Consider the following 26,795-nt stretch of genomic DNA (forward strand, 5'->3'; position numbering starts at 1 on the left):
TGTTAAACTGATACTTGTAAAGGGGGAATTACCCTTGAATCACCGCAAACTGTCTAGAAAATCCATATTTAGATTGAAATATAAACTAAGAGAGAATAGATTTTAAAATGACTGGCTGATTTGACCTTGGCTATTTTCATATTATATTGCTGATTCCTGAAATCCTTTTGTTATCTCTTTCTCAGCCTTTAAGATAGTAAGGCAGCTGTTAAAGGGGGCTGGGTAAAAAGAAAACATCTGGTAGAGGAAGATTAATGGAAAGCTTGTGTATAGAGAGAAAACTGCATGCAATTTTACATATACAGTATGCTGATTTACATTTGCAGGTTTTTTTTTAATACAATGAACCACATATGCACTGTGGTTTTGAAGGGCAAAAGGACACATTGCAGCAATTTCTAAATTGGCCCTTTCTCTGTTTTCACCTATCCTTACCTATTTAATATCTTTTGTCCTACATTAAGGCATACGATATCCGCATCTGCAGTTTGGGAACTATTTTATTTATTGCCAGCTGACTTGTTTTATTTTTTGTTCATTTCTATATAGGAATTGAACATGGGAAGCTTTGGTTCAGAATTGTAATCAAATATTTTAGTACAACACAGTGGAAGAATTCATGAAAAATGTAAAGTCTGAAACATTTTAGTACATACCTCCAAAGGTCTTTTGGGGGGCATGTCTATTGCTACTTTGTTGATTTCTTTCTTGATTTTTGCCTTTCTGAATTCATTTAGAATGATATAAAATAGGTTAAGTAAAACTAGCATAAACAACCCCATAATTAAATTTATATTCAAATCAGTCACAAAGCAGGAATATTGTTAGCCCTTCTCATATTGTAGCATATATTTGCTTAATCCTTTTTTATGCATATTTATGCAGGGAGACAATCCTCTTATTTGCTCATGTCCTAGAAAAAGTAGATTTTTAAAGCCAGGATGCACTTTTATGTCTAGTTTTGTGGCTAAACACAAACATAGCCGTATTAGTGTGAATCATCTGCTTCAGTTAGTTTCTGGGAGCATTATTGGTCAGGATAGTACAGTCACAGTGATCAGAGTTCAGTTAACCTTCCCACTGGCTGATTATTTATCATGGTGAGCCATAGCTTGTTTTATCTCTCATTTTCTACAATAGCTGAGTCACCGATCTTATGAGGCCACAAGTCAAGTTTGTGGACCACAAGCACCCTATAAAACTTTCTGGAATAGCAACTTTGTTTTTTTAAGATTTGGGGGAGAAAATTTGGGGGGGATGCTAAGAGGTGAAAATGTATTTATTCATTTGATTTTTATCCCACCTTAATACATAATACCCAGTCCTGTTTTCTCCACAACAACCACCCCATGAAGTGGGTTGGAGTAAGTGAAAGCGACTGGCCGAAAGTCACCCAGCAGGCTTTCATGCATAAGGTGGGACTAGAATTCAGTCTCCTAGTTTCTAGTCCACATCTTAATCACCATACCACACTGGCTCTTCAAGGATAGGTTTTGCTCTTCAAAAGTAAAAGCCCTTGAATGCTTTTAAAACAAAATGGTTGTCTATTGTACTGCTTGGCAACAGAAAGCAGATCTGAAAGTGTAGGACATTGTCTTTCAGTCATTTTACATCCAGATCACTTCCTGGTCAACCTATGGCTTAGTGAGACCTGTGAATTCTCCAAATGATGGAGCCAAGGTCTTCCTGAGGTGCCTAATAGGGATCTGGTTGGTTGTTTGAGGATTTTCCAATGAGTTTGGCAGAAAGTCTTCCATATGCTTTGTTCAACCTTGAAATTCAGAGATAAAGGCATCAACTGATCTCATTGCCTGTTGATCATATCAAATTTCTGAATTTACCAAGGAATCCAGAGAGATCAAGTAGCAGAAGTGATGCCTGAAGTCACAGTGAAGTAAGACAAGGAATTAGAATATGAAGAGTACAGGTATCAATCCAGATTTAGTGTGGCAAAATGCTGTTACTTGTCTGGGCTTATTTCAGTGACAAAATTGTGTTATGTTTAAGATGACTCTATTAATGAAGGACAGAAGAAGAAAAACCTTCCTGCAGTCCACAGAGCATATTTGCTGTATATTTTGTCAATAAAAGTTATATTCAGTCAGGTCTAGACTGCTCCTGAACATAATTCTATGAAGAGACTTGGAGAAGGTCTTGCATGGATATCTGCGATTTGTTTGGTCTTGTGAATTCTCAAGAAGTGGTAAGATCCTTGCATCAAGAACTCTGCCACCTGAGAGCTAGATCCATGTCCCACCTGGCTCTTTTGAGCAACTATATGTCTGCATTTGGATTCAACAGATGGCTAATGCTTCTTTGGATAAAGAGATGGTATCTGCCATCTTGGAGGAGGTAGAGGTACACCTGCTCCTGAAGAAGTATCTTTGGGGGAGAAATCGTTGAAAAAGTGGGGTGACAATTGCAGAGAAGATGTGTAATAGAGCAGATGATCTGAATGTGTTCCAGTATTGGTTCAGATTAGATATGTAACCAAAATAACATTACTGTAGTCATTACAGTGGATATTCTTTCTTGGGAACTAAATGGAGGGAGGGAGGCCCTCCTCATCCTACTTGCTATCAGCAGCAGTCAATATGACTGAGTCTAGTATCCTTAAGCACTTTGAGAGGATGGGTACTATTTTATACTCTGCTCCTTCCTGAATGGGCAGTTCTAGTTCATAGCATGGGACAGATAAACAGGTGTAGAGACCCATCAATCCCTTCTTTGTGGGGTACCACAGATCTTGCCTATTTTCCCCATACATTTAATATCTGTATGAACAGTAGTGGGTTCCACTTAGCTTCGCTACTGGTTTGGAATCGGGAGCGCGCGCACATGCACATGTGCACGCTCACTTTGCGCGCAGCACTTCTGTGCATGTGCAGAACCTTCTGCGCATGCGCAGAGTGTCCGTGATGACATCCAGGTGGGTGGGTGGAGCCTCCCCCGCCGCCACTACTGGTTCGCCAGAACCGGTAGAAACCCACCACTGTATGAAACACTATTGAAACCATTTAACGTTCATTCACACAATATCATATATACCATATTTTTCAGAGTATAAGACACAGTTTTTTCTCTCCTAAAAGAGGCTGAAAATTTGGGTGCATCTTATACTCTGAATGTAGCTTTTTTGAAAAACTAACACGCTGACGAGGCTAGCGAGTGAAGCGATCTCTGTGTTAAGCTTTTTTTCAATGAAGCGATTTTCCATGCTTTGCCTGCTCCCTCTGACTCTCAGCTGTGAAGTTTTTTTTCAGCCCTAACAGAGGCGCTAGCGAGTGAAGGCGAGTGAAGCGATCTCTGTGGTTTGCTTTTCTCATTGCTTCTCTCTCCAAAGATAGGTTGTGCTTTAGAAGCTGTTTTTTATCCCTAAGCAAGAGATAAAAAACAGCAAACTAATGTGCTGAAGCTGACCAGACTAAGGACGCTAGCCAGATGAATACCTAGTAGGCAGATTCCCCTCCCCCAAAACTAAGCTGCGTCTTATACCCTGGTGAGTCTTATACTCTGAAAAATACAGTATATCCCATAACTCTTAGCACCGTCCAATAAACCTATTACTGTATCAAGTCCTGAAGTTACTTAAGCCACTATTAATGTGCTTAAACCTATTGTGCTGTTAAGAATTAAGATAAAAAATTAAGTTCACTGGAGCAGCACCCATGTTCTCCATTTACTTATTCAGGAAGAAAATATGAACCTTACATATTTTAAAGTGTACAATGTTTCTTTCACAATGCTGAATCTCTCTTGTCATTTTGAGTGTCCTGCAATGGCTCAAAAGTGTCTGCTTTTCTTATCTGGACAAAGAAGCAGAAACTGAGAATTCCTATGATTTGGTAGAAATCCATTTTGCTTCTATCTCAGCTTGGAATTTGAGATTGCAAATGAGAACGGAAGAGCCACTGTGTCTGCATATGAAAGGAATTCTTGGTCACTAGTATAGGGATTCAGTTAAATTATTTTTGCAACATTTAAGGACTAAATTAATTAACCAAAATATGTTTACAAGACAGTGGAGTATTCTTAAACTGTTGGGATAAGAACACATTTTAAAAATTATTTTTTGTAATGTGTTACTGTATTGGGATGAAAAAAACTAAAAACTGAAAATGACTAAATGTTAATGATAGTTTTCTAGGACTTTAGTTAGCAGATAATTGTTTTTTCTAATCTGTTGTCCTGTCTAATTTAATATGAGACAATAGTGCACTGTACTGGTTTTCCTTAACACAGAGATAGGAAAAAGGTTTACTTTTGTTGAAATATGGTCATATCAATTATTTAAATGGATTTAAAGGATATACTGTTAAGTTCAGATAACCAAAATGTAAATGGTATACATGCAATAGCAATCTCAATTGCTCTACAGGGGGGCAGAGCTATTATATAGTTAGGGTAGCAATACATTAATTCAGGAGAACCCCAGATTTTAAAGGCACAAAAAGAAAAAGTGGTGCCTAAAATTCCCAAGAACAAACCAATTAAACTGAATGAATCAATCGTCTCAAAATCCTGGCTAATAGGCTATGATAATTATCATTAGATGGTAGCAAAAAGTTCATCTCTTAACTGCAATATAGGACGCACTTGGATTTGTGCAGCAGATGCTGCCATTGTATAGATGTCAAGAGTTCAGATTAGGAGTTTGGTGTGTGAGAGATGCATTCAACTGTGAAGTACATCCACATAGTTTTCCAAAACAATGACTCATCTATCAACTAGTCAGCAAATTTAGATGAAAGAGTCTCTTATGCTGCCATCTACTGGTGATCCAGATTTTACAACCGAGATGCCACCACTAGATAAGTTATGAATCGCTGAGAGGTCTAAAAATAATGTCACTAATTCTTGTGTCAAATCAAAGTATATTAAGTGCCAAATCAAAAGATGCAAATTAAAGCATAACACTATAGCTCTGTCAACCAAAAGGATAGAAGAGGAAAAAAGACTGCATACTTAAGCCAGATCTGCACTGGTTACATCCAGTGATAGAAAAGTGCCTATGGAAACTGGGTTCCTAGTTTGCCTAAAGGGTAAACATTGCAAAACAGGCACTGAACACAGGGCTCAGATGGAAGGAAGCAGTTCCTTAGCAGCTCTCTCAGGCCAGTTGTGATCAAGTAGATCTTCACCTACCTCTATTTTACCTCAAACCTCCTCTTCCTCCGTGCATCATAGATTGGTTTGCATTTTTCAATGAACATACTCACTTCATGCCAGAACACCTTGGATTGGATTGGCTTCAGCCTGGCTCAGCCGGGTGGAATGGGAATGCTAGCAGTGAGATGGAAATTCCATTATGAGGAAAGGGTGTGTGTGTGTGTGTGTGTGTTGATGATCCCAATGAATGTCCCGCTTTCTGGAATAAAGTTGGAAGCTGGAGAAATCATTAAATGGAAGGGGAAAAACCCTGTAAACTTGGTCTCCTTGTAAGAAGCAGCTAAATTGTTAAGACTTATAACTGGCCACTCTGATCTGGCAATTAACCTTTGAAGTTTAACTGGTGTCCTTATCAAGGAAAGTGGTAGTTTACTGTAAAATAAAAAAGGGAGAAAATGTCAGTCAGATAGGCAATGTTGCTACTTTGTTTCTTTTTCCCCCTCCCCCAACTTTGTTTTACTGTTGTGGTATTCCCAAGCAAATTTTTCAGTATTGGGAGCCTGAGGCTTTGTAAGAGTTATGTGCATATAGTTCTTTAAAATAAATTATGGTTCTTTTAAAGGACACAACATAGCTAAGACCTCACTGAGTTTTCAAGATTGCCAGTGCAACAGACTAAATTAGTTGTCCAACTGTTTTATCAGTTTCAATAAATAATTTGGACTGCACTCTTATGCCTACTCGTCTGGAAATAAAGGTCATTTGAGTTAAATGGGGCTTTCTGATCATTAAAATCTCGAAAAAGGAAGATACGGGGCTGGTGTTTGGATTTAAGAATGCATCTTAACTCTGCATTCCTTGCAGAGTCAACGAGCTCATTTGATGAAAAGCAAGGCTGAACGTTCTCCCTTTGAGATGCTACCTTTCTACACCAACATACCGCATCCCCCTCTCCTGTTTTGAGCAATCCTGAACGCTCCGCTGTATGATTTGGCCCAGGGTGCTTTGTTTGCCAACCCCCCTCCCCCTCCCCCTCCCAAGAGATTCACTCTCACTCTGCTTGCTTATCCCAAGGCTTGTTATCCTTTCCACGCGGCTGAAAGTTATGGCGCCTGCGCAGGGAATGGAGACCCAAACACGCCAGGCGGGGTTTAGCTGGTACCCTCCTCTTCGCCCAGCCTGGCCTCCCTCCACGTCGATTAAAGATGCCCCGCGGGAGTTAGCGGAACGCGCTCGGCTCGCCTTTGCCGGGGAGCAGCGAAGCTCGACCGTCAGTTGCGAAGCGCGGGGAGGAGACGAAGGCAGATTGGCCGGAGGGGAGGTCGGCGGGCGCGGGACCCCTTGTGGTGCCGGAGGGTTGCCGGAGCTTGGGTCCGGGCCAGATGGTGAGGAAGTGAAAGAGGCAGCCTCTGATTTCTCCCTCCTCTTCCTTTGCCTTCGCTTTTTCGCCGGCAGCAGCTCTCTCCCCTTTTCCGTCCGGCACCCAATTTGCGGAGCTCAGAAGGTTCAACACTCAGGCCGGTAAGAAGGGGACGCAGGATGCCCCGTTTGTGCGTCTGTCTATATGGGCGAGCTGAACGGGGAGAGAAAGAGGCAACTAACTGGGCAAACTCGAGGGCGGGGTTAGTGTCTCTCCTTCGAGGTGGGAGGGGGGCAGTTTTGTTGAAAATCAGGGAAAACCTTGTTTCTTGTGCTTTGACCCCAAGATTGTATTTCCCCTTTTCATCTGTATCGTGCGCTAACATCCCCGGAGCCCGCTAGCCTTGGGAAGGGGGTTTGGTGGCGTCTTGATGAAATACGCTCCAGGTCCAGAAACTACGGCGGCCAGGTTCATGCTGAAGGACCGCCGGACCAGCCCAGCAAAGCCCGCTTCAAAGAGTACTCGGGGAGAGGACTGAAGCCCTCTCGGCTAACTTCGTAGGAACCGCTCTGCTGCTACAAAGCATTTTCCTCTGGGTTTGGTTTGGTCTGGTCGCCTCGGACTCCTTTGGAAAAATGCCTGTTAATTTAAAGTCAGAGTTTTCCAGCGTGCTTGCGGGGGAATTCTGGGAGTTGAAATCCACACATCTTAAAGCTGGGAAGTTTGAAAATACTGACTTAAATCCTTCTTGTTTCATTATGTACATCTAATTCTATCTGTTGACCAGAGTGGTCATATTTGTAATGGGAGGGATCAATGCAACTTTAACTAAATAATTATTTCTCTGTAAATGACCAGCTTGTTGAATTCTTCTGCTTCCTAACTTCTTGTTCCTGAACATTCTTATTTTCAGTTAAATCTAGAACAGCTGGCATTACTAGTTCTTGTTATTCACCAGCTCTGCTATGGCCCTAATATTGGCAGAATTTCATCCTAAGAGCTAAAAGATAATATTGTAACTGAAGCGGTTTACGCAATCTGATTCCCTTTGTGTGTTTTGAAGTGTGTTTTGAAGAATAGTTCCATAAGACTGACATTCTGGTCAGTTGGAGTTTGAAAATTGTATTCCAGAACATCTGGAGGACATCTTGTTGCCTTCTGGATTTTTGTTTCCATGCTTCAGTCCAGAAAGATAAATTGGCTGTATTCCAAAAGTAATATTTATCAATGTCACTGTAACATGAAAAATTATACCCTAATCCCACTTATTAAAAATGGAAAATTCTGGAAAAGTTTCAGTGGCACTAACATAAAATAACCGCCATAAGGGCATGACTTTCACAAAATGGCTGCCACGGGGATGTAGCTATTCACAAAAAGGAACTGGACCAGTCTATAATTTATATAGTTCTGTAAAATGCATTCAGCATTCCTGGTCTTTCTTTATATTTTGTTGTTCTTTCAATAGATAAATGTTTGTATATCAAATACTGCATGTTTACAATGAGTGCCTTTTGTTTTCTATTTTTTTTTGTTTAAAAAGATGCTACTTTGAAGAATTTAAACAGAATTTGATCTGGTGCCTAGGAATTTTTTAAAATATTAGCAAATTAGTATTAGTATTTCTAATCCAAGAATGTCTTCAAAAATCAAATTGTTTTCTCTTTCTTTGGGATTTGCTTAGGATCTGTTCACTGAGACACATTTCTGTTATAGGTAACTGTAGCTACTTACTCCATTTGCAGAATATACCACTTTGAAAAGGCTAAAAAAAAACCCCAATATCCTTCTGTGACAAACAGCTTTAAAAATATTTCTGATTTCTAACCTCATCAATTAGCACAGAAATGCCCACATGTTATCCCTGCAGATAATTACTGAATCAGTGCTATATGGTGATAATATCCAGTTATATATCTGCACCCTGGGCTGGGCAGTTGATATTGTTGCAGTGTGGACCCAGTGCCTGGAAGTTGTGAAGGTCTGGATGGGGAAGGATTGACTCTGGCTCAACCCTGGCAAGATGCAAAAGCCTGTTTTTGACTCTCCATGGCCTGCTGATGTGTCATTTTATACTCTGGATGTGGGAAATGATACTGGACTGAGGGGTTGGACAATTTGGGAGATCTCCTACACACGATTACTCATCAAGGAGCAGGTGGCAGCCACGGCTAGCATAGTCTCCATAGATTCTTCTTATCTGCCAATTGTCCCCTTTTCTGGACCAGGAGGTCTTGCTTATGGTCACTCAATTCTTGGCTACTTGGCTGACCACTGCATCATGCTGTCCATGGGGCTGTCCTTGAAGACCATCTTGAAGTTAGCAACTGGAATTGCAGCATTGCTGGTTATCATCTTTAAAGCTCTACATGGCATGGTGCCAGGTTATTTGAAAAACTCCCTGAGGGTATCTGCTTGTTTCACCAGTTCAAACAGAGTAGTTATGCGCCAGGTCCCATTCCACAATTTTGGTCATCTAGTGGGACCTATGAAGCATGCTTTTTCTATACCAACCTTTGCTCTGTGGCATTCTTCCCTTTATGATCTGGTGGCCACTCACATGCTTGATCTTCTAGAAAGCTATAAAGACCTGGTTCTTCTCCCAACTACTCAAACAGGATGAGTTGGAACCTGAAGATGCTAGTGCTGGCTGTATTGATGGGAATTGGTTGTGATGCCAGGTTTCTATTCTTATTGTGTTCTGTTTTTATCTTTTGTTTGATGCTTGTGCATGTGTGTGTGTGTGTTTAGTTTCTAAGAAAGATGTCTCACTAGTCTTTAAAATATTTATTCCTTTAGGCATGGATAGATTCAAAGGTCAATAGGATATTTGAAATACTGATGGATTGGGGAAACCTCTTTCTCAGTTTATCTCTTAACTTTGCATGTTGTATTTTTGATCTAGATCTGGATGGGGAACCATGCTGGCTCAGGAATTCTGGGAGTTGAAGTCCATAAGTCATAAAGGGGCCGTAGTTCTCCACCTCTGATCTAGATGAAATGGGGATAATCTGGCTAATTAAAGAGAATGCATGCATTAGGTTTCCAAGAGCGGACTGTTTCATAAGAAACTATTATTTTGTGGGGAGGGGGAAGAGGACCCAATAATACAAAAACAACATAAAACCTATTGAGAAATAAAATTTTGCAAAAATAGATTTACTTCCTGCCCCAAGTATAAGAAGTGCATGCAATAGGTTCCCCTCCAATATTTAATAGTTAGAAATATGATATCATTGTAAATTCCATTTATTAACCATAATAGGAGGAATTTCTTTTGAAGAATTCTGGGCTGGTGGAACAAGGTAAGACATTTGTAGGAGTAGTTTTTGTTACAACATTAAATATACCATGAATAATCTTCTAGTGAAGCAAAGGCAGATCCAATTAGAGTAAATCAATTCAATTTTAATTGAAATATTGCACTGTTCTTGATTACATTATGAATTGAATGAGAACCTAGATTTATTTTTTCTAAATTTGATTTTTCTAAATTGTAGTATGCAAACTTTTAAACTTAGTTTTATTCTGTCTCATAGAAAATGGTAAAACGGTGTTGGGCTGGGCTGGTGAAGAAACAATTTTGTGGATACACAAAGCCAATTTCTGATGATCAAGTTACAAATCTTGGGCCTAAATTCTCAACTGGCATAAATAACCAAACCACAATGTAGTTGATGCCATTGCAAAGTTTTGCAGGACCATAGCGGCTATGAAAAATGCTGCAGAAAAAAGAGGTTCTGGAAATTTCATGTTCTTCAAATGCATTATTATAGGCTTGATTGCTTAAATATTAGATAATTCTTGATACAATAATAATGGAGAATGTTTATTTTGCTGATGAGAGGACAAAGGCTTGGGTTAAAGGTTTTTCATTTTGTTTTTGCAAATTGCTGAAATTGAAAGTGCCAGCATTTTCTGTTGCCAGACATGATTTCTTGTGGTTAAAACAGTCAGAAGGGTTGGAAAAAATGACTGTATTTTGCTTGAGGTTCAACATTCCTACTCAGTTGCCAATTTCCTTGTTTTTAAATCAGCTTTATTATTAGGTACTGCTTGGATTTTTGAACTACAGTACTGATATTTATTTCTGCTTTTCAGTGTTTGTGGCAGCCTTTCCCCAAACGTTTATGGTAGCCTTGCTATCTGACAAATACATGATGTTTTTCAGCCCACCATGCCTTGAAGTGGTGCTTGGAAAAACATTGGGATGGCTAGCAACTTATGTTTTCTTCCCAGTACTTATTATGCAAGAATCTGGGCAAAAACCACAAAAGAGCCAAGTTATATGAAAGCAAATTCATATAACTTTTGTCAATGTAAATTGTATAGACATGTAATATCTAAGCGTTTGTGCTACCCGTGACATTTCATTTTATTAACTATAATAATAAAATGAAATATAAACTATCGTGAAGGTAGAAGTTTTAGAGAAATAGGTGTAGGAAATATCTTTTAAATTGTAATTTTGAAAAAGGGAAGTGTCTGGTTTCTGAATAAGATTAGATGGTAAATGCAGGCATAGTTACTGTAAATGTCTATGGAGATTCTCAATTATCCAGGTCACGGTTTCCCAAAGGTCCTTTTTCAAGAGGCAACTGGACTTTCTGGTTTTTCTTTGAAGATTTCGTTTCTCATCCAAGAAGCTTCTTCAGGTTGGGGCAGGCACAGTTAGTTTGCCCTTGTCAGAAGCTCAGTATCATGTGACTGCAGGATGCTGCAAATGGCCATAAATATGATTATGTTGCCAAGCATCTGAAGTTTAAACATGTGACTGTAGGAGTGGGGTGCCCATTAGAACTTTAAATCTGTGTTGTAAGTAGCCCCAAGGTAGGTCTATAACTTCAGACAGTTGCTAAGCGACCAGTCATAAATTGATGACTATCCGTATATTGCTTTTCCTGTAGCTCTTACAAGTTGTGGATGAGGCAAGAACTAGACAGATATATTTTCATAAATAATCGTCAAGAATGTTTATAGATTATATAATGATGATAATGATGCTATCTGTTCAGTCGTATCTGATTATCAGTGATTCTATGGACCAACTCTTTCCACATTTTCTGAATTTGTAGAGTTTTTTTTAGTTGTTTTCTGCTGTAACTGGTGTTGGCTTTGATGGCATCTAACCACCATGTTTTTTGATAGCCTTGTTTCCTTTTACCACTGACCCATTGTGAGCATAACTGCCTTTTCCAGTGACTTTCAGCACATGACATGGCCAAAATAAGAAAGGCGGGATTTTGTGATTCTGCCTTCCAGCAATATGTCTGGTTTTATATGCTCCGGTACTTAGTTGTTTGTCATTTTTGCTGTTCAAGGAATGCATAGAAATCTTCTTCAACACCACAACTCTTAACACATCAATATTTCTCTGTCCAGTTTTTTCATAGTCCTGCTTTTGCAACCATAGAGACTAAGGGGGAATACAATAGCATGGACTAATCTCCATTTAGCCGCCAGGCTCATGTCCTTGCTTTTCCCCCACTAAATCTATGTTATTGCTGTGTGACCCAGCATGATTTGATGATTTATTTCTGGACTGCATTCATTTCTTTGATCAATGTGTGATCCTAGGAAAATGAATTCTTACACATATTTGATCTCTTCATCATTAATTTTTATTTTGACAATTCCATTCCTCGCAGCGGTCATGAATTTGATCTTTTTGATGTTCAAAAAGAGGCCAGATTTTTTTGCTTTTTTTTTTTTAGTAATCAGATGTTTCAGACCTACTTTGTTTTCTGAGAAGAAAGTTGTGTCATCAGCATGTCAACTATTGTTGATGTTCCTTCCTCCAATCCTCCAATCCAATTTTTGATTCTTCAGTTTCATCTTGATCACTTCAGAATATAGGTTGAAAAAGAAATATATTAAAAAATGCAACCTTGCCATACTCCTTTATCTTGAGCCAGTCAGTGTCACCATATGGTGTTTACACAGTGGCCTCCTGATTTGTGCACAGCGACTGCATCAGCCTGACCAGATGTATTGGCACTCCCAGCTCTCCACAGCTTGTCCTGATTGACAAAATTGAAGGCTTTCTTGTAGCCAATAGACTTTAATAGATGTAGCTATTCTTTTAATATTCTGGAGATTTTTTTCCGTGTTCTAATGTAGATTTTCAGTATGATCACAAGTGCTACAATCCCTTCTGAAGCCAGCTTGAACATGTTTATAAAGTGTTTGCTTATACCTTTATGTTATATTACATTAATGTAATTATTATATAATTATATATAATCACACACACATAATTATACAAATATAATTAATATAATATAGTATATAGTATTAAAGAAAATGTTTTTGGAAATGAGGATAAAGCCTAAGGCAAGTTCTCTGGATTTATGGACCCTCTCTTTTTCTCATTTCAGTGTTTGAATTAGGCATCAAAAAAACCCTCAAGCTATTTGCTAGTATTGTGTAATTTAAGCAGTTATGCAGCTATACAGGTAGTCCTCAACTGTTATTTGAAATCAAGACACTCTAACGATGGTAATAAGTTACTTGAGGATAACAATATTTATAAAGTGAGTAAAAATGGAAATGTGTGCATTGTTTGGGAAATTGAGTCAAAAGAGATCCCTGGTATGTTTTTACTTTAAGAAATGTTTTTGTTCTTTTTATTTTGTTATGAAAAATATGGCATTAGTTCTCTGTATAAATAGTTGTGGTAAGGAAAAAAATAAAAATAGTTTGTCTGTCATTGCATAGTGCAGTCAGAAATTGAACTTAATATTTGGAATGTAAATCAGACTAACAGGAAATTCCAAACTGACTGGCATTTCATTCTTATTTAATACATGCATATAAACGTCCAATCCTTTTTCAGTTAATAACAGAAAAGAATTCTGTTCCTCTGAATCTTGAACATTTGGAACAAAGCAAACTGTTGCTAAAAAAAAAAATACTCGAACAGATTTGCATGTACAATTGGCTAACTACAATCCCCAGTACTATATTGTTAATTGAAAGATAAGTAATACAGTTTAGCTAGCCATTGTACAGATAGTCCTTAACTTATGACTACAATTGAGCCCAAAATGTATGTTGCTGAAACATTTATTAAGTGAATTTTACCACATTTTACGAACTTTCTTACATTTGTTAATTGAATCATTGGAGTTGTTAAGTTAATAATATGGTTAAGTGAACATGGATTTCCCCATTGACTTTGCTTGTCAGAAGGTTGCAAAAGATGATCACATGATCCCAGGGCACTGCAACCATCATAAGTATGAACCAAGCAGCCGAACCTAAGGATGTTGCAACAGTTGTAAGTATGAAAAATGGTCAAAAGTAACTCTTTGTAATGTGGTTGTAACTTCAAACACTAAATGAATGGTTGTAAGTTGAGGACTACCTGTAAAAAAGTTGTGAAATAGTGGTATAATAACCTTTTGTGTCACCTTTTGCAACCTTCTGACAAGCAAAGTCAGCGGGGAAGCCAGATTCACTCAACTGGACTCAACTGTGCTCATACATCGAGGACTACTTGTACTGGGACATAAATATCTGCTTTAAGGTTTTGTGCAGTATCAGTCATATGTCCAACTTTTTACCACAGTAACATTGGTTCCCTTTGTATATTAAAAGTATATCTCATGGGCTTTTTTATGCATTTCAAATTAAGAATGAGTAGTTAGTTTGAAATGACTATCAACACTGTAGAACTACCAACAACTCATAACAAGATGTCCTAACACATAGGTAGGTATAAAAGAAAAGATGTTAGGAAGCTGACATAGATTTAAAAGCAATCAGCAGTGCATGAAGTGATTCTACAAGTCTCAACATTAAATTGTGAGGTTGCATCTGGTATGTTCCAGAGGAAACCAAATGAAATATGACCGCATATGAACAATAAATATGAAGTATTTATTGTCCACAAAATTTTGATCCAGACCATCTGGATCAAGATTTTGTGGACTTACACCTATAAAACTCATTCTTATATTGCTACATTTTTCTTAAATTAAGAAAAATTAACTAACATGCTATTTCTTTTATCACTGTCATCATGCAGTGTAATCAGTATTCTGTATATAACAACATTCAGTATCATAACTATTTGAAAGTAGAGGGGTATTTCCAGAGTATGTGGATTTCTGCTTATGTAGGGAATTTCCTTTCCTACCTTCCCTGTCTGCTCAGATATACTCTGCTAAATTTCCAAACCACTAGATTATTTTTTGAAAGGGAAAGAGAATCCATTCTTTTACCAGATTCCACTCTTCTGATGGATGGATAATATTGGACACTACTGATAAATGAGCTTCCCTGATAGTAGTTGAAGAGGGTCTATGACAATTCGCTGTGGCCAACTCACCATGGCCAACTCACCATGGCTAGCTCACTACAGCTAACTCACCACAGCCAACTTGTCGTGCAACTCATGGTGGGACAACTTTCTGTGGGACAAGACTTACACTAATATAAAAAAAATGGTGGAATAGAAACTTTAAAGAAAGGATGCAAAAGGAGGGACAGTATGACCTTTGGAATCAACTCCCTCTGGAGTTCCGGGTGGCCCCCGACCTTCGCTCTTTCCGCCATGGGCTGAAAACTTGGCTATTTCACCTGGCCGCCTTGGACTGATGGGGGTTTTAATCTGGGTTTTATTGAATTTCTTAATTTTAACTTGGACTTTTTGTTTTAATGGTTGGTTTGTTCTGTTTTAATTGTTGTGAGCCACCCTGAGTCCTGTGGAGATAGGGCGGCATACAAATCCCATTAAATAAATAAATAAATAAATAAATGGCAAAAATTAAAATTTTTATTTATTTTTATTTATTTTAAATAATTGAATTGTTAAATTGTCCTGCGAGTTGTCCCATGGTGAGTTGGCCATGGTGAGTTGGCCCATTCCAGTTGAGGATGTATTTTCCATCTGTTTCTCAGAGGACCTGTTGACATTGAGCAGCTTTGTGAAGCCCAAGAGATTACAAGCTAGAGATGTACATAATATTTTGGTCTCAAAACAGCTGTTTTGAGTGTTCTGGACAAAACATAAGGCACATTTTTAGAGTTATGAAGATGGAATAAAATAAATTGCCATTTTGAACAAGAAACATTTATCTGGTTTGAGCAGTAGAAATCAATCTCATTGTACATATGTTGTGCAATGACAATAAAGGTTTGATTGATTGATTGATTGTGTTTCCAAAATCCTGAATGGATTGTTGTTTATGATTGAACTGCTTTCAGGCATGTTCCTCTTGCTATTAGCTTAGACTACTTAGAGAAATACGGGAATAACATGAAAAGAAAAGAAACAGTTAAGCAAATTAAAATATGCCTTGTATTTGTGATGAAATCATCCTGTCAGATATACTTTTGCTTTGCTAATGGCTGAAATAAAATGAAAATTCAGATTACCAATTTCATAGTAAACAAAACAAAATATTTTATTACAATGTACATAAAGTAGAAATTTATTTACAGCAAACCAGCAAACAAATAGGCATGTACTGTAATTAAAAATAGCAGGAAACTGGTATACTGCTATGTTTAATAGAATATTCAGCCATTAAAAAGTAAGATTACACTTATATGTGCATAATTAGAGTGAATTCTTAAATAATGGTATGCAGAGAAGCAGGACTCAAATATTCACAATAAACATGAATATGAGCTATCCTGCACCCTTTTCTATTCTATTTATATCCTGTTTAAAATATTCAGCAATATTTTTACTACTTATTTGTTTCCTTAATTAACTTCCAAAAATTCTGTTTTGTACATTGACAATTGTAAATTTGAATGTTATAGTCTTCAAAAAATGGAAAGTTTGCATTGATTAAAATAAATGTTATCGTAATTATGTTTATGAACTATATTTTCAGACGTGCAGAAGATCAACGAACTGGAGTTTATCAGTTATTTAAATCAGGAATTTTAAAGTCAACAACAAAAACATCAAGTTTTTCATTTGTACTTTATTTACTAAATTGTACAGTTGTACAAATTGAATTTTTTTTAGAACATAATAACTTTAGGATAATTGAAAAATGTAACTTTTAATGCAGCACTATTCATCTCCAAAACCATTATGATTTACAGATTCTTTTTCTATACAAATGCAATAGGATAAGTAAGTGTGATTCTGTTGTTCCTTTTGAATAAGCCATAATCAAAGATCTATTGAAAATTCTGATTTAACATTTTTAAATGTTTAAAAATACTGATGTTTAAGAGAATTTGGACAAAATGGGGATCTCCAGTTCCTTTATCCATCCAGTCTTTATCCCAAAGGTGCTCTTTTTTCAAGAGGCAACTGGACTTTCTTGTTTTTCTTTGAAGACATTTCGCTTCTCATCCAAGAAGCTCAGAGCTCAGAGCTGAAGAAGTTTCTTGGATGAGAAGCAAAATGTCTTCAAAGAAAAACCAGAAAGTCCAGTTGCCTCTTGAAAAAAAGCACCTTTGCGACAACAGTGACCTGGATGACTGAGAATCTCCTTAGACATCCAATCTTTAGCAATTGCACATCGAATTTATTGATAACAGGTATTTTTAAACACAAAATATGGATTTTTTGTCTAATGGCATTAAGTGTTCACTTCTAATAATTCATGTCTCTGAACCTGAAATTACACTGATTGAAATAAATATATCAATAAATGTATTTTTCTTACTTGTTTTTTTCCCCTTCTTTTTAACAGATGAATTACAAATGAAACTTTTGCTCAGTTTTCCCAGATTTCTACAGCAAGATGTTTACTGCAAATACCGCAAACTGGGTTACTTTTGAAGATGAATCCCAGTCTCCTCAGAGAGCAAGAGAAAATGATAACGTTTGCAGACCAAATGGGCTTAAACTCACACTGCCTAAAATGCAAGATTTTTCAAACCAATTGTCCTCCATCACCTGCACTTCTCTCTCATCTCCTATAAGTGACTACTACTATAGCCCTGATCCCCCCAGTAATTCTCCACTCTGTACACCCACCAGAGACTATCCTATCAGTCCTTGCTTTCCCAAATCAGGAACTCATTTTCTTAGTCCTATTCCAGAATTGTCATCTAACGTTAATCATCTCCCACTGATTGAACCACCTTCTCAAAAAATGATTGGAATATCTCAGCCTGTGCACAGTTCAGAATTTTCTACTCTGAAACCAATACATGGTGCACAAGTTATGCATCAGGAAAACTCAAAGAAATCGGAAAATTCCTTAGATTCACAAGCCTTTTTTCAGAATGTTTCTAGTGAGTCTGCTTTCTCCAATCCATTTTGGTTAGAAGGTTCATCTACTGTGTCTTTGCCAAGCTTTCATGGACATGGAAAAGAGTCAGATTTTGAAAGAGATTTTTCTTTTAAAGGAAAGAAAAGCTGGCCAGATCAGAAAAGCTTAAACCAGGGTTCATTCAATTATATATGTGAGAAACTTGAACACTTGAAAACAGAAACTTCAAACACTGAAAGAGCTTTGAGACCAGTTCCATGTGTGTGCACTAGAGATGGCCTTTCTTCATTTATTCCGAGCAGTCTCTTTAGCAGCCAGAGAAAAGATGGCTGGCCTTTCATGCTGAGGATTCCTGAAAAGAAAAATATGATGTCATCAAGGCAGTGGGGTCCTATTTACCTCAGAGTTTTACCAGGAGGAATCCTACAAATGTATTATGAAAAAGGTCTTGAAAATCCTTTCAAAGTATTCCAGCTGCAACCATTTTGCAGGCTTTCAGAACCAAAGTTAGAGAACTGCAACATCTCTGGGAAAATCCATACGGTGAAAATTGAATATGTGACATATACAGAGAAAAAGAAGTATCCTAAAACCGAAGTGGTTCATGAAGCAGAGATTGAACAGATGCTGAAATTAGGAACAACTGATTACGGTGACTTCACTGATTTCCTAATGATAGTTGAGGAAGAGTTAATGAAGCTTCCTGCTATTTCAAAACCAAAGAGACATTATGAAGAACAAGAAATGATCTTGGAAATAGTGGATAATTTTTGGGGGACAATTAGTAAAGCAGAAGACAGGTTATCTAAAACTGCTGTCATAACTCATATTTATTCATTAAACTTTTTGAATGGTAATTCTGAGTGCTTTATGACACTAAATGACTTGGAGCTTCAAAAGAGGGATGAACATTATTTTGAGTCAGACAATAAGAAAAATTGGATCAAAATTAATGACTACCACTTTCATCAATGTGTGAAGAAACAAGAATTTGAGCAATCAAGAATAATTAAATTTATACCACCAGATGGCTGTAGAGTAGAACTAATGCGTTATAGGACACAATATAATGGATCGGATCTTCCATTTTCTGTCAAAGCCTTGTTAATCGTTCAAGGAGCTTATGTCGAACTGCAAGCTTTCATAAACATGTCTTCAGCATATTCATACCCTACAAAACACTGTGAGAATGTAATGGTTCACTTTCCTGTTCCCTCACAATGGAACAAAACTCTTTGGACTATGAACCTCCAAAGACAGAGATCCCTGAAAGCAAAAATGAACAGAAGAACTTGCCTTGGCTCTTTAAATGAGCTTGAATCGGACTCCGCTATTCATGTCTCAATTGGAACAGCCAAGTATGAAAGTGCCTATAGAGCTATTGTGTGGAAAATTGACAGACTACCAGATAAAAACTCAAGTAAATGATTTTTATAAAATTAGTTTATTATATAAATGCTGAAAAGGAATTGAATTATTTCAGTAGTTTATTAATATGACAGAAATAAGATATTAGTGGAAGTATTTATTTATTATTTATTTATTTATTTATTTATTTATTTGATTTGATTTGTATGCCGCCCTTCTCCCAAAGGACTCAGGGCGGCTCACAACAATAAGAAACAGAAAATACAAAAGTTAAAATTAATGGTCAAGTAAATAAAATAGATGATATAGTGAAAGACCATGCCTATTTAATTCTGGCTAGCATATTTCCATTACTATTAGTATGACAATATATAGTAGGTACCATTTTAGTGTAAGTAAGGCAATGATTTGAATGTATATAATTGCTTCTGCTTGTTTCATCTCAAATTCTGAACTATTCTATTCACCTATGCAAAATATAGAACTTGCCAAATCACAACCTTGTATACTTTATAAAAGCGATGTTGATTGACAAACTTGTTTTATACATTTCTTCTTAAAGGGCCCTAAAGTTACGTTACAATGTGTCCTTTGGGGAAATCTTTTATTGTATTCATATTTTCAGAGTTGGGTCCAAGTACACTTCTCCCCATGGTGGTTACAAGTATATTTTCTAAATACAGTGGCTTAAATATGCATTAGCCTTGAAAAATATGCATAGAATAGAATAGCATAGAATATAATAGAATAACAAGTTCCACTAGAAAATGTTCTCTCTTGTTGAGGTAGCTATATACATTTGAAATCTTATCAGATGATAGCTGCATTTACTGTATGTCTTCAAATATATGCAAAAGAATGAACAGTTTTATGTTTAGCTTAATGTAAGATGATAATTCTGTATCTTGAAGTGGAAATGCAGCAAAGATATTTTCCAACTAGTATTTTGAACTATTTTTGAACAGAAAATATATTGAATATACTGTTATTTCCAGAATTAATACTTTGATATCAAGTATTTGGTATGCTGGGCTCTTCTATGTTTGTTATGATTGCCCAACAAACTTGAATTCTATCTGCTAGTGTTATATTATGTTTTGGCTAAAAAATGGTACAGATCAAATTTTAAGACTGGAGCAAATATTCCAGAGGACTCCCATTTAGTGGCCCTTCATTATTGTTATTTCCTGTCAAACTACTTAACTATTCCATAGAATTGCATTACCCAGTCCTTCCAAAAACTTCAATGGCTTGATTGTTCTCTCAGCAAGCTGTCTTTGTAGAGCGTTGCTATAATATTTTCCCTCTTTCTTTCCAAGATCCAGATCATCTGCACAGTTTGTCTTTCAAACTAGAACTTGGCTCAGATCAAGAAATCCCTTCTGACTGGTGTCCTTTTGCTGTGGTGCAGTTCGTTGTGTCTGATGCATGCGCCTCAGGAACTGAAGTGAAATCATGGGGAATTGATAGGGATGTACAGCCTCAGAAACATGTGATTCAGAAAGCATGTTATAATTGCCAGGTAATGTCTTTCTGTTCCTGCTTAATCAAATGCCAAACCACAATTACCATAATCAAATTTATTTCATTATATGTCTTTTGCTAAGACATGCATCTGATCATGTAACTACTATTCTGTGAAACCTTATCCAGTACCAGCATAATGCTTGTGTTTGGATGATATATAAAATGTAGTCAGTGCATCCTGTTGTATCAACTGCCTTAATTCTTCAGCTGCACAAACCTTTCCAGTGGTTGTCTCTGTCTTTAAACTTCCCATATCATCTACCAGAGCAATTGGCTTATCACATGAGCTGCCCACAACTTTTTATTATGCCATCCAGAAAAAATAAACGTGAAACTAGTCATGATTTAAGACTTGCCTCTCTGCTTACTGTGGGTCATGACTGAGACAAGACAATATGTATTAAACAAGTTAGTGGTAACTATTGTAGATTCATATAGAATGGCAGGAAACAGCCAGTTGGCATGATCATGCACATAGACTAATATAAGCTTTGCTTTATGTGTGCCTTTACTTTTTAAATTATAGCAAGCAAAGATGTCTCTTCTTCTAAACAAGCCTCAAAACCCTTGTTCTCTCTATATCATGGCACAAAAGATTATGTCAGTGGGCTCATTAAACTAACATGACACTTCTACAGCTCAGAAAACTCCATTTTTATTTTTCTGTAAGTTTTAGATTTAATAATATTGTTCTGTGATTGCTTTCAAAACTCATTACAACATTTTTATCCTAAATATTTACTGTAAGCAGGGCTTATTTATAATATAGGCAATTTATTGATTGTGTAAAACAGGTGAAGTGGACCATGCAAATTTCTGCTGGTGTTACATTGGATGGATAGTATTATTATTATTTTACTACTATTTATATTTTTAATGAGATGGGATGGTCTTAAGTCAGCAACATGTTTTATTCTGTATATCTCCCATGTTCTCTCTCTCTCTCTTTTTTGGCTTTAATTTATATGCCACCCTTCTCCGGAGACTCAGGGCGGCTTACAATGCGTTAATTATTCTTAATATTCCATTTATATTTTATTTTAATAAAAAGGTTATTATTAGATAGGAATGTCACTAATAATATAAGCATTTCTTAATCCCATTTCTTTTGCTTTCATGCTACAGGTTGAAATTGAGAAGAAATGGATTAGACTTGAGGGAGAAGATCCCAATAAGAGTGGAGAATGTGACATACAGTAGAAGAGAGAAGTAATCTGGATTCCTTTTGAGGTTGTGAGAAATATTTTAATGTAAGCAGAATAATTTAAATGCAGTAAAGCAATGGATTTCAGTATATAATTTTCAAATTGTCATGTAAAAAGTTTAGGTACATAATTTGCTTTCTAAACATTTAATATATTAACTATAACATCATAAAGGTAAATACTATAAGTTGGTTCTGTTTCAGAGTTTGTAGGGAAACAAACTGAACACAGTTATAGCTTGCAACTCCCTAAGACAGACTTACCTTTTCCTGAGGTAATACAACTATGCACTGCAACTGCCATGAAATTGCTGGGAAAATATATTTGGGTTAACAAATGGCAGTAAATTCTATTTGTACTTTTATATATTCCTAAACAACCTTCTGCCTTTCAACCCAAAATGATTATTGAAAATAATCATATTTTATATGACTTCAAAGTCAGCTGATCACAAATCTTTTTCATGTTAGCATCCAAATGTTTCATCTTCTGATGTTGTTTAGAATTATAAGACATAGATAAAATCTGTCTGTATAATCCTGTTTATTCTTTCAACTTTCACTAAAAAAAAATATGCAGGCCCAGCTACATTTTTTGGTGGATTCAGTGATGAGCTTAGAAGTTTTACTGTAAATTGAACCTTTTACATTGTAAGTACTTCAATATGTTCTTTTGCTACCTAAAAGTACATGTGTGGGAAATGATTTACTAGAATATAACAGATATTTTTCAGGGTAATGCTGTTGGCAAAAATAGAGCTCTAATCTGTTGCTTCCTTCCAAAGTTGTTAATATAGGGGAAGCACTGCAATAATTTGAACTATTCCCTTCCTTTGGGCTTTTGGTGAAAATGGTTTTGCTTTGCAATATTTTGCCATTGGTTAAAAATTATTTTGAATCTCCAACAAGAACATATATTAGATTGGAGAAAAAAGGCTGAAGAACAAGGTGTCTCATATGAACATGAAAAGCAAAAGGTTCATTTGTTCTGCCAGATGAGCTAGAGTTTACTTAAGGAGTGTGGAGTGGATGGCACTTGACTATAAGAGAAAACAGCTATACCTAATATGATCAGCTTACCCTTTGGACTATTTTGAATTTATTTTTAAAATTTATTATTTAGATATATTTGAATTTTTGGGAAGAGGACTCATCACTGTTTTCAATCTTGAGGTATATATACTGAATATTTAGGAAGCTAAGAAGTGTCAGTTTTAATTTATATTGCTTGCATTCTGATGAATTTTAACTGTTCCACATGTTATTTTTGTTTCATGTAACTCTTTTTGGAATAAAACTGTAACAACACATTTCATTTCACATAACATGTTTATTCTTGCTAGAGATACTAAATACAGGGAATATTATTTAAAATTAAATTGAGCTCAGTTAATTTGTATCGCATTTCTTATATTGTATTTCCAGTTCAACATGTCATGGAATTTAATATTAAGATACTTAATAAGTAAGATTCAAAATTTAAAAGACTCAAAAGGAGGAGGTGGATTTGAATTATCAAGTGAGCTGTTCATTGTGGATAACAGAATAGATAAAATCCTTAAACAGCAGAATATCAATTGTAGTAGGAACTGATTTAATCAATAGATTTCATAGATATTTAGGGTGTGAAGAAACAAGAGAAGTATGTGAAGAAACATGATAAGGCAAAGTTTGTTAAAAATATGGAAACATCTAAAATCAAGGATATGTTTGGTAATTTCACCATTAGCATTATTGTCCGATGCCTTTTACTTTGAAGACAACTACAGTAAGAAGGATTTAATCACATATGCTAATATGTTGTACTCAGATTTGGAAAACAGACTAAAGCCACAGTAAGAACTGTTCTGTGAAAATAAGCATTCACAAAGGTTGATTGCTGGAAGAATAAAAGTTGATCTCAAGAAAGGAAGGACTTTGAGAAAAAGGGCAGAATTTAGGATACTTTAACATAATCAAGACAATCTATTAGGGGATATATTCTTATCGAAATATGACATGGAGACAAAACAAATTAACAATTGTATGATAAAGTGGATGCAAACTTCAAAGAAGTAATCATACTAGAATAATGGGCTTATGGGCAAAAGAAATCAATAACATTTACTCTAAGCTATGATTTGGAGGAAAATTGGTATGGTGTACTTCATCAATGGTTCCCAAATTCAACAGAAATTATACAATCACAAATATTGGAAATGCTACAACAAAGAAGGAACATTTTATCTACACATTTAGTCATGCTAATTCAAAAGTACTGGAAGGAAATGCACTAAAATATTGATATTGTGTGTGTGTGTATGTGTATACATACACACTTTTCTGTAGGAACAATCCATTTATGCCAGTGGTTTTTCTGCTGTGGAAGGAATAATCCTTTTAAAATGTATATATGTATTATTTATGTATTAAAATTACATAAAATTAGTATGTACACAATGTAAATATACATAGAGTATTTCTGACGCTGAATAGGTGTGTTGAGCAGAAAAATGTCTTTTAGCTCTAATGCTTGTTCCATTTAGATTTTTTGGTGAAAGAGAATTATGTTGTTTTTTTTAAAGTAAGAACACACTGTTAATCACAAAAGCAACACTTTTTATGTAAATGAGTATGCACAGATCTAATTCTGTTTTCCCACAGTGCAGAAAAGTATTCTTGGGATTGTTCTTCCCATGTACTCTGATAAAAGCAACAATTGTACCAAATACACTTATTGGAGGAGGAAGCCTTCTTCTGTTCCTCTTCTGCCTAACTGTGGTGGCCATACTAAGACAGCAGCTCTACTATCTAGTACTGTATGTAGATATCCAGATGAAGAGAACAGAACACAAGGAATTTAGTCTATCATGATTCTTGGATGCCTCAGAAGATCACTCCAGAAAGGTCTGTGAGACTTGTACAATATAAGCCCCAAAGGGAAGGTCCTTCCAGATGGGTGCTCCCCTCATTTCTGAAGGAGTAGTCTACTGCAGAACAGTGGACTACACCAAAGGAACATGTAGTTCATGCATTGACCTTGTTTCCACATATTATTTCAGGGAACCAACCATTCCATTAGTGAAGACAGAACCTTATTTGGGCAGGCTGTCATCATATTAATTTTTGCAGTTGAATTACATGAATAAGGCTACCTAGGCTTGATTCATGCTCTTTTCAGCTCCCTGTAAGAGGGGAAGTTTCCTCAGCCATGGATTTTCCCCTGTTGCCTTCACTTCTTTGCTCCCTTCACTGTCTCTGGCTGTCTATTATTGATAAAAACAATCTTGGCTGATGACCATTCAAATAAGAGATCAGGGCTCAAGGAGGGCCCTTTCTACATTGATTTCTTTGCTGATTTCTTTTGACATTGATTTCTTTAGCAGTCTCCTCGTTTCCAGGCTGCTCTGAAACCTCATAGCCACCTTTATCTTCAGAAAAGAGTAAAAGAAAACTTAGTCAATGAGAATAGCACTCCCCCAAGCATCTTATGTGTATAGAAACTTCTAGCTGAAATAATAAAATATTGATTCCAAATTTAAAGGTGCAGTACATTTGAGATCATTCAACAAGACAAGTTATTCTATGATATGCTATTTGAGGAAATTTAAGTGGAAACCAAAGACAAGGAAAAGGCCTTACCAGTTGTCCTGGGATTTCAAATGCTTCAAGAGCTTCTTCTCATGCATCTGTTCAGCTGTTAAACCTCTTCCCAGATCTCAAGAGAACAAGATCATTTTGGGATGAATCAACATCAGCCTCAGGTCAAATCTTTCCATAGTTTTTTCCACAAAGGAGGTAAAAATATTAAAAGATTCTAAATTATTCATGTGGGACTTACACTGTAGATACCCATCAGATTTTGGAGTCAAATAATAAATGTATGTGTTCTCAGAGGTGCATAATAGATTATGTTCAAATTCCTCATTATTTTGTATAAACTCTCAGGCCTTGCTGCTCACAGAAGAATGGTTTGATGCTGAAAGTCTTATCAACATTTGAGCTATAGATCAGATGTGGTTTGGTACTTACTGAATATTCGTTATAGTTAAAAAAGGAATAACTGGAGGACAGTTCATGTGAAAAGGTAAACTAGTGTATACTACTGCAAGTTCTGTATGGAATCATTCATACATCAACTTCCCTGAATAGGTGAGAATATCTGTGTGTTCCACAACTAATTACCACAGGACATACTCAGAATTTATTGTAAGATGGCTCATTTCCAACACTCAGCCCTCCCTCTCAATCTTCCAGTTTCTTCAGGAAACCTAATGAGTTCCTCCTGAGCCTAATGGTGAGAAAGAATGGTCTCTGATATCATTGGTCTACAAATTTTGGGAAATTATCTACCTCTGAGATAAAATGTATTAATTTTACATATTTTGATTTGATGAATTAGAAAACAGGTGATGAAGGTGCTGGTTGGCTAAAGTTTTCAAGATACACAATAAAGATTTATATACGGGGGAGTATATTTGCCTATAAGGGAGGGAGGTGTCTAATGATCATGATGCCTTGAAACTTCTCAACAAAGTACGGTAGAACAATGAAAATGGTACCACATAGAAGTGTATAAATTTTTCTTTTTATCTCCCCAGGGATGATCCTGCTGCACTTTACAAGAGAAAAGCCAAAAAGCGCAGTGTAGATACCGAATAAAGATGGAATCTTGTCACTTAATCTGATGTTAGAGCTTATCAATTTTTCATGCAAAAACTGACTTTATAATGATTAGTGTGGCACCATTCTTATTGCTTAATCACATTTGGCAGAAAAATTATGGAACATAATCACACATCCCCCTCATAATTTTGAATTATTTTGATGCAATTTTGACCTGAAGCTATATCTTGGAAACTGGAGCCAATTAATACTCAGGACTTAATTTTCCTTTATTAGTGACCCAATTCTGGTAAAATTAAGCTACTTTCATTTCCGAGGTTTCTCCTTGTAGACCAATGTATTTGGACAACCTCTTAATGCAATAATCTCTAGTTGGGAGAGACATAATTTTGGTCAACCTAAATAAATAATAAAATATAGCGTACCATTTTCT

General features: G+C 36.3%; 1 protein-coding gene and 1 long non-coding RNA gene across 3 annotated transcripts; both read left to right on the plus strand.

Annotated features, from left to right (window-relative positions):
- The first annotated feature begins 6,107 nt into the window (after nt 1–6,107).
- Nucleotides 6,108–23,067, plus strand: STON1 (stonin 1). 2 transcript variants are annotated; one of them, XR_004592931.3, is made up of 5 exons: nt 6,276–6,630; nt 17,134–19,078; nt 20,346–20,548; nt 21,679–21,803; nt 22,338–23,067. XR_004592931.3 is itself a non-coding variant. In XM_034427422.3 (4 exons), the coding sequence occupies exons 2-4, from the start codon at nt 17,185–17,187 to the stop codon at nt 21,751–21,753; spliced, it is 2,172 nt and encodes a 723-aa protein (XP_034283313.2). In that variant the 5' UTR covers nt 6,108–6,630; nt 17,134–17,184; the 3' UTR covers nt 21,754–23,067. The 2 variants fall into 2 exon arrangements, 1 of the variants encoding a protein (XP_034283313.2); XM_034427422.3 differs by having other exon boundaries at nt 6,108–6,630; nt 21,679–23,067.
- A 1,333-nt stretch (nt 23,068–24,400) lies between these two features.
- On the plus strand, nt 24,401–26,419 carry LOC148116930 (uncharacterized). The gene is made up of 3 exons (XR_015731563.1): nt 24,401–24,643; nt 25,281–25,534; nt 26,338–26,419. It is a non-coding gene; the product is annotated as an uncharacterized LOC148116930 (long non-coding RNA).
- The last annotated feature ends 376 nt before the right edge of the window (nt 26,420–26,795 follow it).

Source organism: Pantherophis guttatus, chromosome 1, assembly GCF_059756535.1.
Source record: "Pantherophis guttatus breed Tessera chromosome 1, ASM5975653v1, whole genome shotgun sequence".
Taxonomy (NCBI): Eukaryota; Metazoa; Chordata; class Lepidosauria; order Squamata; family Colubridae; genus Pantherophis; species Pantherophis guttatus.

Excerpts from the sequence above, each read along its gene's own strand:
- STON1 (XM_034427422.3), top strand. The coding sequence starts at position 17,185 with ATGTTTACTGCAAATACCGCAAACTGGGTTACTTTTGAAGATGAATCC. Across the intron at positions 19,079-20,345 it reads ACTACCAGATAAAAACTCAA|ATCCAGATCATCTGCACAGT; the intron begins GTAAATGATTTT and ends TTTCTTTCCAAG. Across the intron at positions 20,549-21,678 it reads AAGCATGTTATAATTGCCAG|GTTGAAATTGAGAAGAAATG; the intron begins GTAATGTCTTTC and ends TTCATGCTACAG.